General features: G+C 40.0%; 1 protein-coding gene across 4 annotated transcripts in view; it reads right to left on the reverse strand.

Moving 5' to 3' along the window:
* The window catches only part of PRELID2 (PRELI domain containing 2), a 43,921-nt gene that overhangs the window by 3,875 nt on the left and 24,949 nt on the right, over positions 1–15,097 (reverse strand). For 3 of the 4 annotated variants that reach the window (XM_039351539.1, XM_039351556.1, XM_039351567.1), the window contains 2 exons: positions 1,922–2,005; positions 1,177–1,282 (listed from right to left, as the gene is read on the reverse strand). In XM_039351539.1, coding sequence (XP_039207473.1) covers positions 1,177–1,282; positions 1,922–2,005 — 190 coding nt within the window. The remainder of the gene's footprint in view (positions 1–1,176; positions 1,283–1,921; positions 2,006–15,097) is intronic. The other variant, XM_039351547.1, reaches the window with a different exon arrangement.

Genomic DNA, 15,097 nt, shown 5'->3' on the forward strand with positions numbered 1-15,097 from the left:
AGTCATATATGACTGAAAGAATGGTACTGCTCAATAAATATATTCCTTACAACTGAGGTCATTTTAATTTTATCAACTAAGCTGAACTTTTTGTTGTAGCAAACCTTGTTTGTTATATGCAAATGTGACAGTGGAACTTAACTGACCTCTGTAGTGAAAGGAAAACTATAAGTATTTTCTTCTAAAGGTAACTTTGGGCTTCCTTCGCCTTGCTAGACCTCACATAAAGTGAATTAATATAGAATGAGAAAAAGCTGTATTTCATAATAGGTTCAATATGTCATATTATCTGCTGCATCATGTGGCTTTGCTCTGACTTTTAAGATTGCACCAGATATGTCCAGTGCATCCATGTACTTCTGATTGAAAATACTTTTGACCTCTTTGTCTTGTTTTGCTTGTGCCATTATTACAGAAAATGATGAAAATAGAAACAACTGAAAGAAAAAGGTGAACCATCTGCAAGTAAGATGAATGTCAAGTAAATACTGAAATAAAGTTTCTGAGTATATTTGGCAGCATCTCAGAATAAATCTGACCAGATGAGTTAAAAAAAAGTTATCAAAGGGAATAAAAAGAAAAAGATCTCATGTACTGTAGCATCATTATGTTCTATCTACACAATCTTAATCTATTTTGAGTTCTGACAATTATCCCAAAGAACCCCAAAATGTGCCACGATCAATTGTTTACATTATTCAAAAGTGCCAGGAGTTTTCAATTTTTCTTCTAATCAATTTTATAATGTATACAATCACATATTTGCTTGACCATGTGTCTGTTTGTGATTGAACACACATACCCAGTCTTATAATTAGATTCTGAGAAGATACCATGACAGAACAACCATAAACAGCAGCCTCATATAGCCACATTTGGGGATAATTTATGAATTAAAAGGAGTTTGGATTAGCTGAAAATGAGGCACTTATACAAATGTCTTTGCTTCAAGTGCTCCCCGAAACTCTAGCTGAACGAAAACTTCAAATAAATACAGTATAGGCAGTTGGTGACCTATTATATTAGTTTAACAAATACATATATGGGAATGTCTTTTGTGCCAATACTTGTTTTGACACCTTTTAATATAAAGCAACTAGAATATTGCACATAGCAGAAGAAAGCACATTAGATGTCAAGAACCTGGGAATTAAATTTAAAAAATAAATCACTTACCCTTTTGACTCCTTGATTTAAAAATGATTGTGCAAAAATTTCCAGTAAGCAATTCAGCAGTCCAGTCCCTTTTACTGTTATATTTCCTTTCTGAACAAACTCTGTCCTACAAAATGAAAACGTAACTAAATTGGACCATTGTCTGCAATACCTACAGTGACTGGCGCAAGGTCACTCAATTGCCTTCATATATAAGATAGGATTAGAAAAACCCACTAATAAAGGATTCACTCACCCACACTTGTTAATGACAAAAAGAATGAGTCAAGTATGAGAATAGAAAATGCCTTCATATATTTTGGTAGTGGCCCATGTTTGTCATGGTCATTATAAATTCCAAAACAATGTGTTAAACTGTTCTTGGAATAAAAACAAAAATAATGAGGTCAAAGCTTAGAAAATATTAAAAATCATCTCTCCAAAGTTACATATCATACACAATAAAAGTGTGGGTTTTTTGGCTGTGGTTTTATGTCTAGTTCATTAGTTTCATATCTTCCTTATATCACCCAAAATATGCCTACATTATACAAATATTGTAACATAAAATGTAAGCACTATAGTGGTTTAGAACAAATATGTAAATAACATATTATAGTTTAAACTTCTTTAGTGATTATTAATGAAAATCTTGAGATCATTTGCTCTAATTCAGCCCTACACACAGTGGTGCATATAATACGCAATGTTTCTGCTGAAGTGATGTGACAGCATTGTCTTTTCTAATGGCATTTAATAATCATGCCTTGAGTACATGTGTGAGCCAAAGAGACTGCAGACAGCTATTTCCCTCTTCCCCAATCTCCATCGGTAGTTATCATTTTCAAAGCTGGAAGAAATAAGAATGAAAATAGGTTTGCTGGTATTACTGTAATATCTATATGAAAGAAAGAGAACTATCAAATTTCGCCATTCCTTTGCCTTACCTAATTGAAAAGCTACAAGGCTTCTATCCACTGCTTATTTTCCTCAGAAGAAATTTCTCTGAACGTTGTTCATTTGATTTTTAAACAAGTTTGCATTGGTAATTATGAAAGACAGATCTAGATAGTATCTGTTGATATCTCATCGAGGAGTTGAACCCAACTTGACAGCACCTAAGTATCTGTGCCACTTATTAAATTTTAAACTAGAGTGTTAAGATTAAGAAAGAGAAAGGGAAGACTACCTTACTTTGTCAGTTTGCTAAGCAACAGACTGTTTTAAGTATTGGATAAAGTGATATAATCATAAGTATAAACAAGTATGAGAAAGCAAATCATGTCCATATTTTAAACATTATTTTTAGCCATGATTTTATAAAATACACCAGAAATATGCATGCATGCATGGAGAAGGGGGGTATGCAAATTACTGTGGTTTTCTCCCCTAGTAATTGCTTTATTGCATTGTAAGATATGAAAATTACATTATTAAATACAGATAGTAGCTAGGCACAGTGGTTTAGATAAGTCAAACCTTTAAAGAGAAAAAATGTATGTCAATGTTCAATATAATATCTAAAATGCAAATACTGTAAAGTTGCTTGAATTGTACAATTAAAACTAAGAACGGCATTGACAGACAATTCCGTGCATTTATTTATTTTATAATATCAAAAACGTTCTGATCTTAATGCTTAATAATGTCTCCACTATGTTGTTATTTACTATTGTTTATAATTTTTTTTAAAAAGACAAAATAGTAGATATTTCATTTTCAAGGTCCTCCTTCTTTATACTCTGTCCAATTTGCAGTATTTATAAATATTTAGATCCCCTTAGAAACTATAAAAGCTTTTGTTTCTCAGACTCACATCTCCAGTATCAAAATTAAAGTTAATTCACACTTTCACTGCACTGCATGGATATGCCTTTGAAATCAGAGCCCTGTGTTATATACTAAAGAAAATTTCATGAGGTACTACTGTAGACACAAATGTTTACATCTAAATAGCACTCTAAATGACAATGCAAAAATTCTGGAGTGCACTTCTCATCCTTGACATTGTTTCCCTGAAGCTCCCAAAATTGGCAGCCACTTTAGTTATTGGCACAGCTGGTGTAATTCAGTGCTCTAGACTGTACAAGGACTAGAATGTACAACAGAATTGCTGGTCTGTTTGTATTAACAAAGGATTTATTGCAGGAACAGCCAGCCTTTGTGCTGGTTACCACTTATACATGATCCCTTTATGTTGTTTTTTAATTTAATAGTGAAATATAGAAATCTACAGCACCAACAAGGGAAAAAAAGTATTCCACGAAATAAAGAAAACCTAGATATATTATAGTAAATGAAGCTAAACTTTACACTAAAAAGAAACCAATAAATGCATGGAAAGGGAAAGAAAAGATCTGTAGAATTAATTCCTTAAGCTTATCATCAATTATAGACCATACAGAAACATTTTGTTAGAATAGAATAGAATAGAATAGAATAGAATAGAATAGAATAGAATAGAATAGAATAGAATAACAGAGTTGGAAGGGACCTTGGAGGTCTTCTAGTCCAACCCTCTGCTCAGACAGGAAACCCTATACTAGGAGTCCCCAACCCCCGGTCCATGGACCAGTACCAGAACGTAGTGTGTCAGCAACCAGTCCACACAAACAAGCAAAGCCCCATCAGTGGGATACAGGCAGCACACAAAATCACACTCCCTCTGGTTCGCAGAAAAACCTCTTTCCATGGAACTGGTCTCGGATGCCCAAAAGGTTGGGGACCTCTGCCCTATACCATTTCAGACAAATGCTTGTCCAGTCTCTTCTTAAAAACTTCCAGTGTTGGAGCATTCACAACACTGGAGGCCAGTCGTTCCACTGATTAATTGATCTAACTGTCAGGAAATTTATCCTTAGTTCTAAGTTGCTTTTCCCCTTGATTAGCTTCCATCCATTGCTTTTTGTCCTGCTCTCAGGTGTTTTGGAGTATAGCATGACTCCCTCTTCTTTGTGGCAACTCCTGAGATATTGGAACACTGCTATCAGGTCACCCCTAGTCCTTCTCTTCATTAGACTAGACATAGCCAATTCTAGCAACCGTTCCTTATATGCTTTAGCCTCCAGTCCCCTAATCATCTTTGTTGCTCTTCTCTGTACTCTTTCTAGAGTCTCAACATCTTTTTTACATCGTGATGACCAAAACTGGATGCAGTATTCCAAGTGTGGCCTTACCAAGGCATTGTAAAGTGGTATTAACACTTTATATGATCTTGATTCTATCCTTCTGTTAATGCAGCCTAGCACTATGTTGGCTTTTTTAGCAGCTGCAGCACACTGCTGGCTCATATTTAAGTGATTGTCTACTTGATCTCTGAGATCCCACTAGATCTCATTTCATCTTCATTTTTAGAACAGAGGCTTTTCCAAACTCCATAATTATTTATTATACAAGTTTATATGGTTACCCAACCTACGCACAGGTGACTCCAGATAGCTTACAACATTAAAAAATCCACAACATAAAAACTAATAAAAAACCTTCTCCTCCATGGCAACAGCAACACAATCAAATCAATCCACTTGATCGGCCTATCTTCATTCATGGTCCCCAGGTCCAATGACAAAAACACATCTTCAGGACCTTTCAGAAAAGCAACAAGGTGGGGGCCAATCATACCTCAGTTTATAATTGATATAATAGACATATTCTGGATTTATTCTTTAAAATCAGGGGTGTAAGTTCTTTTCCAGTTATATTCTTCCAAAGCCCTTCATGAATTGATAAATTCCACGCTTTAGGAATATAATTCAGCATCACATTAAGATTCTTATCTACAGTAAAATACAAAATTGTACTTATATATGTATTAATTTATAAAAACAGATGAGTATGTTACAGAACTGTCACATATCTTTTCTTTTTGATAATTTTTTAAATTTTTATATCTAAAGTTAAAATACAAACTTCAACAAACATAAATAAATAAAAGGGAAACAACAAGCAAAGCAAGAATTGTCACATATCTTTAACACCAATATAAAAATAAATAAAAGTTAAAAAATCTATGTCCATCCCTTTTTAAACTTTGAGTGGTCTAGTAAATATGAAATAATATCTTCTGGAGAAATATTTTCTAATGATTTTTTTTTCATTTTTAAACCATAATACATATATTATATACTTATTAATACCTGGACCCAATGATATTCTAAAATTAGTCATTCCAATTCTTCATTCTACAATTCAGATATAACTAACACTAACTTTCATTTTAACTTCCTAATTCCTTATAATATTAAATTATTAGTTCATGTTCAAGCATCAGAACTCTAAGGAATCCATAACAGGCCACTACAACATCCAAGATATACTATTAATTAATAAATGTTTCAGTTACATATATATTGCTGTGCAATTATAGGCAAGTCATTTTCAACACATAATATCAAGAAGTCTTTAAGACAACTGCTAGCAATCAAGCAATTTAAATTGCTGAATCCTTGTTAGCCCAATCACTCCAATAAAACATCATCCCCATTTTTTTCTAATGAAGATATTCCTCAATATTAATTTCCCATGTGATTTAGGATGAAAAAGTAACCTCTTGCCCATTAATAACTAAACATGCCTGCACTCAAGAAGCTCAAAGATCTGTGTGGACCATTTGACAATATGAGAAGAAAATAGAACTGTATTTTAGAATCAGTGCTACTCAATATATAGGCTTCATTGTTCACCAAATTCTGAAATATTCTACCAACACAAATGAAATCAGTTAACATTTTTAGCATGCAGAGCTATACCAATAGAAAACCAAATTATATTCCTTAGCTCTTTTGTTCTACTAGCAAGCAGAAATTAGGTAGGTTTAGAAAGCTTAGCACTGCAAAATTCAGTTTGACTTTTTAAACTGAAATACTTCTCCGAAGGATTACAATAGGATATCCAGAAATCCTTTTACCGCAGATCAAGGATCAAGGACTAATTTTCCACATATTTCTACATGGGAAGCTCTGGGAGGCAGAAAGCAAACTAACTTTGCCATTTTACCTTCTCCTTTTCTATGATTATTGAAAAAAAAACATATTTTGCAACGCACACCAGGGTAAAGCTGTAATTCCAAAAGGAATAAATGATCCTGCTGTAATTTCAAACTGTGTCTTTCAGGTATTGTCAAAAGTAATCTCAGCATACTCTAAAAGCTAGGCAAGTGAGAAAAATTTATAGTGTTACAACCTTTTTCAAGGTGTAATAGTCCTACAGTAATTCTCTGTTGACATTATAAGAAATTTATTTATTTGATAAATATTGATTCTGGATATTTTCACACTATTTTTTCCTAGAATATCCAGTGCTATCTTACACTATTCAGCTTACTCAACATTCAGTCTATCATTTCTAATGAATTCATTTTTGTGAACTTATCCCTTAAGTTACTTTATCAATACAATATTGCCATGGAAAGATTTCATTATTTTTTATTTACTGCCAAAGGCGTCTACCATTACTAGAATTTAACTATAGGAATAGAAGTGTCTTCAGATGAATAGAAACACTTCAAAATAAGCTAAATAACCATTCAGTATCCATGGAGATCTCTCTCCAAAATAAGCTCAATAGCCATTCACCATCCATGGAGATTTCTCTCTCTCTCACTAAGTCTTACTTAGACAACCCATGTCTTGTTGGGTCATCACTGCAGAGATATTTCCTTATCTAAACACAGAAAGAGAATGTTCATTGTTGGGCAAAAACTAAGTGGGAGTGGAGCAGCTTCCAACTTCCTGCCAGCTCTTCACTGAATCCCCTTAAGAAAGATGGTGGGGGGCATCAGAAGTCAGTCTTCCTTCCTTCCTTCCTTCCTTCCTTCCTTCCTTCCTTCCTTCCTTCCTGCCTGCCTTCCTTCCTTCCCTCCCTCCCTCCCTCCCTCCCACAATTGATTTTAGACTCCCTGCTAGTTGTCAGGGAACACTGGAAATATCAATCACCTGACAGAAGCTGGCCATTGTAATGCGGCTGTGCTGAAGAAGCCAGAAGTTTACCAAATTTCAGGATGGGATTTTGGATGCATTCTATAAGTTAGTTCACCTTAGGTACCTTGGTTGAAAAACTGTTGCTCTGTGAGGCACTGTTTTACCAAATTGAAAGTTACAAACAGAGAAAGAGCATTTAAGTAGTATATACAGGAGATTCATTGTAGAAAACAATAGAAAAGTATTTCTCAAAGAACCTTTAAAAAAAAAAAAACAAGAATGACACTGTGAAGACTAAGCATGGTCTGTTGTTCAGGATTAGCTGAAAAAGAAAAAAAAAGAAATCCACAAAGAAAGTATGTATGCATAGAGAAAGATAGAAATTCAGATTTATGAGCCTCCTGAAAGCACCTGCTTGGCTGTTGGTGTTGTAAAAAAAAATGGATCAGGTAAGTTTTGATCTGATCCAGAGAGCACTTCCTTTGTTTTATTGTCAATATAAACTAAAGAGATGAGCCTATATTCGGCTATAAATGCTATCTAAGTTTAACAGATGAGAAGACAAGGTTGCCACTTAAATTGCAAATTGCAAGGTAAAATTGATGGATCATTCACTGTCTTTTCTGAATCAACACTATTAGTAGATTATTCATTTACTCCCCAGTCACAGTGTATCAATTGTGCATTACCCTATGTGATTTTATCATAAGGGGAAAAAAAGATTAGGAAGCTCCAAAGAAAACAATGCACCAGACTATAAAGAAACAGCAGATCCGTGATATGAAATAGCAAACCATATGTCAGTTACTGTTTCATACAAGGGAATTTTTCCTGAGGCTTATCAGCAGTCATGTTACATGAGCTAGCTTTGTTGACCCGTCTGCTGAAGCCTTTGATAATACTTTATATTCCCCCTTTCCAAATTAAATCCTGAGACTACATCAGAGTTTACACAGAATCCTTAGAAATCCCTTTATTTTGAGGAACCATGGATTCTGTTTATACAATCTACAAAAACGTTTATCCTTGACTCATCCTGCTAGGCCAACTGGCACTTGAAAAGATTCTCCCAACTATGGAAATGAAATTTCAAAATCATTGCCATTATCATTTGAAGGACTGATACCGCATCTCATTTTGTGTTCTTTTTTTAATGTTAGAGTCTATAACAAGGGTCCCCAGTCCCCGGTCCATGGACCAGTACCGGGCCGCGGCATGCCAGCAACCAGTTCGCACAAACAAGCAAAGCCCCATCCGCAGGATGCAGGCAGCACACAAAACCACGCCCCCTCCAGTCCATGGAAAAACCTCTCTCCACAGAACCGGTCCCTGGTGCCCAAAAGGTTGGGGACCTCTGCTCTAACAAGAATGAGAATATATGTATGCTTAAGGGGAAAACAATTCAGACAAATCAATGTCCTTCACTGTTTCAATTATGTTAACTCAGGAGGAAAATCATATCCTAAAATCATATCATTATAGGAGCCGAGGTGGCACAGCAGTTAGAGTGCAGTACTGCAGGCCACTTTAGCTGACTGTGTTCAGCAGGTCAGCGGTTCAAATCCCACCGGCTCAAGGTTGACTCAGCCTTCCATCCTTCCAGGGTAGGTAAAATGAGGACCCAGATTGTTGGGGGCAATGTAAATATATATATACATTGCTTACTGGTGTACACCGCTTAGAGAGTGCTTGCACTTAAAGCGGTATATAAATCTCATAAATAAATAAATAAATAAAATATCCTTTTCCCAGGAACCCGAATGTCCCTCTCGCTTCAGATTAAGAAGCTGACCACTATACCTAATGTGAAGAAAAGCAAAGTTTTACATTTAGGCAGCAAAAATCAAAGGTATAAGTACAGGTTAGGCGAGACCTGGCTCAAAAACAATAACTGTGAGAAGGACCTTGGAGTCCTAGTGGATGACTGTTTGAATATGAGCCAGCAGTGTGCGGCAGCAGCCAAAAAAGCTAATACAGTAGTATTAGCAAGCATTCCCTTACGCAATAAGCGCCCCCTAGTGCTTATGAGCAAATCCTGAAATTACAAATGTTGCCACACCATGGCAGTTGTTCACCCTTATGAGTGATCGCAGTGGCACTGCAACATTCACCATGGTTATTCTCTCCCTCTCCACGCCCGCCCCAGGTCTCCCTAGGCACTAGGCCTTCAATACTCACCCTGCGAAGATCGAGATCTTTCACTTTCTTGGCTGCTCCAGGCCTTCAGTGCATTGTAGAGAATGGAGGCCAAAGTAATGCAAAATCATGCAAGATCAGTGGCTCGAGATCTCACTACTGATCTCACATGATCTCATGCAATCTGAGGCCGGGAGACACTTCCGCATGCCTTCAGAGGCTGGATCCAGCCATCAGAGGCCTTTTCCAAGCTGCTGCCATTTGGATCTAAGGACAGGGGACACTTCTGCAGTCCTCTGGAGCTCAAATCCAGGCACTGGAGGCATTTTCCAGGCTGCTGCCACCTGGAAACAGGCCTCCAGAAGACTGCAGAAGCATACCCCGGCCTCAGATCCTGGCGACAGCAGCTGGAAAAGGCCTCCAATGCCCGGATCAGGCCTCCAGATGGCCATAGAAGCATACCCAAGCCTCAGATACAGGCAATAGCGGTCTGGAAAAGGCCTCCAGTGCCTGGATCAGGCCTCCAGAGGCACACAAAAGTATCCCCCGGCCTCAGAAACGGGCAGCAGCAGGAACCGCAGCAGAGAGGAAACGGATCTTTTCAAGGTGAGTCTGGCACGGCGTGAAGGGAGGGGGAAGCATGAGGTATCTTAGTGGGTTGGGGCGGCCTTGGGGGCCTGTTCTATCACTAGGCTCTCCATGGCCTTCCACACCGAGATACCTCATGTTCACCTATTGAGCCGCATGCATTTTAACGAGTAGGGAGTGATCTCATTCGAGATATGAGATTCACTCCTACGAGTTTTCAAGTTATGAATGGAATGGACAGGCTCCATTATATTCATAACTCGAGGACTATCTGTACAATCCTGGGTTGTATAAACAGAGGCATAGAATCAAGATCACGCAAAGTATTAGTACCACTTTATAAAATCCTAATAAGACCGTACCTGGAATACTGCAGCCAATTTTAATCATACTACAAAAAAGATGTTGAGACTTTGGAAAAAGTTTAGAGAAGAGCAACTAAAATGATCAAAGGCCTGGAGACTAATACATATGAAGAACAGCTGCAGGACTTGGGTTGGCTAATCTAAAGAAAAGAAGAAACAGGTAATATGATAGCAGTATTCCAGTATTTGTAAGGTTGCCACAAAGAAGAGGGTGTCAAATTATTCTCCAAAGCACCAGAGGGCAGGACAAGAAACAATGGTTGGAAACTGATCAAAGAAAGAAGCAACCTGGAATTAAGGAGAAAGTTCCTAACAGTGAGGACAATTAACCAGTGGAACAGTTTGCCTTCAGAAATTGTGGGCACTCCATCACTGGAGGTTTTTAAGAAGAGACTAGATCAGCGGTTCTCAACCTGTGGGTCGCGATCCTTTTGGGGGTCGAACGACCCTTTCACAGGGGTCGCCTAAGACCATTGGAAAACACATATTTCCGATGGTCTTAGGAACCAAGATAGCACTCTGCATCCGTCTCCGCATGGCCTCCTCCGCCATTTGCAGAGAGACAGAGAGGCACTTTTGCTTCCCTTCTCTCTCTCTCTCAGGTGGACTTACCTCCTGCAGGGCTCCTGATTGGCCCTGCGCTCAGGTGCCCCACCCCCTGGAAGAAGCGCGGCCAGGGCCTCGTGGCCTTGGAGCCGCCCGGGGAAGCCCCAGGATACCTGCTGGGAGCGGCCTGCTGGAGGCTCCGCTGAGCAGGCCAGCGCTCCCGCAAGCCACGGCCCAAGGGAGACCAGCACCTGCAAACCCCAGCCAGCCCGACCATTGAACCCGCTGGCCAGGAAGACGCGCCGGAGTCCAGGCTGCCGGGAAGAAAGGAGATTCAATAAAGGTAGGAGAGGAGAGCCGCCTCCTGGGGCCCAGTGCTGGTGGCAGCTTCCTTGCCATCCTCTTCCTCCTCCCCTTCTTCCTCCTATTGCTCCCAAGGTGGCTCGGGCAGGCGCTGGAGCAAAAGGGGTGCCTGGGGGGGAGCAGCCGGGCTGGCAGGGGCCACACGGCACCAGCTCCCACTGCAGCTCCATCGGATGGGCAGAGGGCGAACCCGGGCAGCACAGAGTCCCGGCTGGGGCGGCGGCGGCAGTTTTCTCACCCTTCTCCTCTCCTTCTTTCTCCTGCTGCCCCCAAGGCGGCTCGGGCAGGCGCCGGGGCAAGAGGGGTGCCTGGGGGGAGCAACCGTGGTGGCGGAGGAGCTGGTGAGCCACGCAGCACCAGCCCCCAGTGCGGCTCCATCGGATGGGCAGAGGGGGAGGCCAGGCAGTGCGGAGTCCCAGCTGGGGCGGTGGCAGCAGTTTTCTCACCCTTCTCCTCTCCTTGTTCCTCCTGTTGCCCCCAAGGCGGCTCGGGCTGGCGCCGGGAGGAAGAGGGGTACCTGGGGGGGAGCAGCTGGGCTGACGGGCTGGCGGGCAACGTGGCTCCAGCCCCCACCGCGGCTCCATCGATGGACGGAGGATGAGGCAGGGTGGCGGCCGGGCCAGGGGTGGCAGGGACACCTGACGATGAAGCACTGGCCCCCGCCACCCCAGCCACTGCCTCCCATCCTGCTCCCCCTCCCCACCCATTTGACTGAGGACATGGAGGAGGCCGGGCCAGGGGCAGAGGGGACCCCCGATGATGATGCTGTAAGAGAGAGAAAGAGAGAGAGGAAAGAGAGAGAAACAGAGGAAAAGAGAGAGGAAAGAGAGAAAGAGAGAAAGGAAAGAGAAAGAGAGAAAAAGAGGAAAAAGAGAGAAACGGGGAGAGGAAAGAGGAAAGAGGGAAAGAGAGGAAAGAGGGAAAGAGAGAAGAGAGAAAGGAAAGAAAGAGAAAGAGGAGAGAGAGGAAAGAGAAAGAGGAAAGAGAGAGGAAAGAGAGAAAGAGGAAAGAGAGAGGTAAGAGAAACAGGAAAAGAGAGAGGAAAGAGAGAAAATAGGGAGGAAAGAGAGAAAGAGAAAGAGGAAAGAGAGAAAAGAGAGAGAGGAAAGAGAGAGAGGAAAGAGAGAGAGAAAGAGAGAAAGGGGGAGAGGAATGGCGCTTCTCCAATCAGGCTGGGCGGAGCCGGCAGAGCAGCCTTCCTTCCCTCCCTAGCCAGCTGGATGGGGGGTTGGGGGTCACCACAACATGAGGAACTGTATTAAAGGGTCGCGGCATTAGAAAGGTTGAGAACCACTCGACTAGATAGTCATTTGCCTGAAATGGTTTAGGTTCTTCTGCTTGAGTAGGGGGCTGGACTAGAAGACCTCCAAGGTCCCTTCCAACTCTATTCTATTTTTTCTACTTTTGTAATGGACCTGTTGTTTCCAAGATCTACTTCCATGTAACAGTCCCAACTGATTTCCTCTCTTTTTCATCCTCTACAACTCCAGTCTTTAAAAGTGAGCCCAAAAACTAATGCAGACAGAAAGTTATGAGAGCTGCTTTCTTTACATATCCAAGAGTGAAATCAAAAGCATGACCTTCTCAGCCAACATTTAATTCTAGTTAATTCTAACTATTCTAAAAATATCTCTGCACACAGTTTTCACTTTCCATAGATTCAAAGCAAAGGAAAATGGATCCCAGTACACATGAACAAAGTGGCAATTCTTTTATGTGTGACTAATATTTGCTGTACATTCTAATTATCAACTAAATGCATTCCTTGCAAAAAATGGAGCTCATATTAAAAAAATGCCACATATTTTTTACTTAAACCAATATTAATTTTTTTTATAATACATTAACTTTGAGCCAGGTACTATTATTTTTCATTTTAATTTTATGGTGTGTTCTAAAAAAGATTTATTGCAATGAGCTAGTAGTTTATAGCATGCAGGAAAATTTTTAAGCTTCACATATTCTTCTTTTATGCTACAATTGTCTGTATGCTGCTCCTGTTTTTATCAATGGTTCATTACTTTTGCTTATTTTTCCAGAACAACTGCAAAACAGCTCAAAAATAAAACCACATTTGCCTTCATTTGAAGAAATCTTTACTATTAAAGTGTAACCAGATTTTAGAAAATCCACTTTACAGAGTACAGCTTTTTTTGTAATTTTTTATGAGATTTCTATGAAAAAATGTACTTGCAACATAACTTCTGCATATGTCAGCCTCATTCTTCTGCTACATTTATTTTACAGATATTTCACTTTGTATTACATCTTCAATTCTTTTGAATATATATATTAAATGTAAAAGTAATGAACTGCATTGAAAGTATTTTGCAAATCAAAGATTCATATAACTGCCAGACAAAAATATGATAAGCAATGGATTGTCTTGCTTATACAAGGGATATGGTATTTTCTATTTCATTTTAACAAAACAGCCCCAAACATTATATTAGTCTATTGTTCCAAACCAGCCAAACTATTACCATCAATACAGAAGGCCTTCTTTAGGAATTGTGTATTCACATAAACACATTTGCCAAGCAAGCTTTTCTCTTGTGTTATTTCCAAAATATAAAATATATAGTATTTGTAATGGAATTATCAACAATCTCACGATTTGGAAAAGCGTTGATGGGACTTTCAAGCAGGCATTTAGTAGGACAATGCTCTTCTCTCCCCAAGGCCCCTTAGGATTAGAGGCTTCAAGAAATTATCCAGTAGCCTCTGGGCAATGCAACCAATATCAGGAGCAGAGAGGCATTTGAGTCCCACCCTCCAATCCCAGTTGCAGTGTTAATACACACACACACACACACACACACACACACACACACACATATATATATATATATATATATATATATATATATATATATATATATATATGTATATATTCAAGAACATTGGTAAAAATGCGACTCCCGGGCATAATTATGAATAAAAGAATAAAACACGATCACCGGGAGGGTAAGAATACTTTACTAAAAATATACTTATACTAAAAAGTTGCCAAACTTTCGCTGGGGGAACTCCTCAGCATCTTCAGGGCTAAAAGGCCATTAGAATAAAGGTGGTTTAAGTAGGTTCAAGTAGCGTTTGTGCATGGCTCCTAGACCATGTTACTGGCCCTGATTGGCCAGCTGATAACCAAGATGTGTCTATAACGTTATGTTCTTTTCTCCGGATGCCCTTCCCTATCCCTCCACTATTGGTCTTTGGAGGCGTTAGTAACCTTGCATCCCCTCCTCTTCCGATAATACCAACGCCTGCCGTATCGGGGGGAGGGTTCAATCTGATGTTTTCTTGTGTCTTATGATGGAAATAGGGTTCCACTAACTGTGGGTTAATATCCCTTCCCAATTGTATACCTCTCTCCTCCTTTGTTGTGTCCACAGCTCTTATCTGAGTATGGTATGCCTCAGCAATCATGTCTTTATTAATAATAAAGACATGATACTCCCTGGACGTATGGTATCGTTGTCCGGGCCATTGCCCCTGGATCATTCGGTGCCCTGCGGGGTTCTTGACGTTTGCTATACCTCCGAATGAAGCTAGTTGGGTAGACATTCCACTTACACACTTGATAAAGATGCGCACGCTCCCTCTGCTTAGCCTTCCTGGTATTGCAGTGCGTGTCTATACGTGCAAATAACGTCCTTACACATGAGATCTTATGGGCTGCTGGGTAATTGCTCATATAGTGCAACATCCTGTCGGTGTGAGTGGCTTTTCTATACACCGTCGTATGGAGGGCACCATTAATTTGACGTGTAACCAAAATGTCTAGGAAGGCCAAGCTGCCATTGGCCTCCTCCTCCGCTGTGAATTGTATGTCCGGGAATATTGAGTTAAGTTTCTCCATAAAGGCAGTTTTCCTCGCACGTTTAACGATGACGAAAGTATCATCCACATACCTGGCCCAAAACTCCGGTTGGTAGTCGGCCATGGCCCTGCTTTCCAAACGCTGTAGGACCGCCTCCGTGATAACTCCCAAAATGGGAGATCCCATCAGCGTGCCCTTGATCT

This window comes from Crotalus tigris, unplaced genomic scaffold (assembly GCF_016545835.1).
Source record: "Crotalus tigris isolate CLP2741 ecotype Arizona unplaced genomic scaffold, ASM1654583v1 scf7180000017568.12009008, whole genome shotgun sequence".
In the NCBI taxonomy this organism is placed as follows: domain Eukaryota; kingdom Metazoa; phylum Chordata; class Lepidosauria; order Squamata; family Viperidae; genus Crotalus; species Crotalus tigris.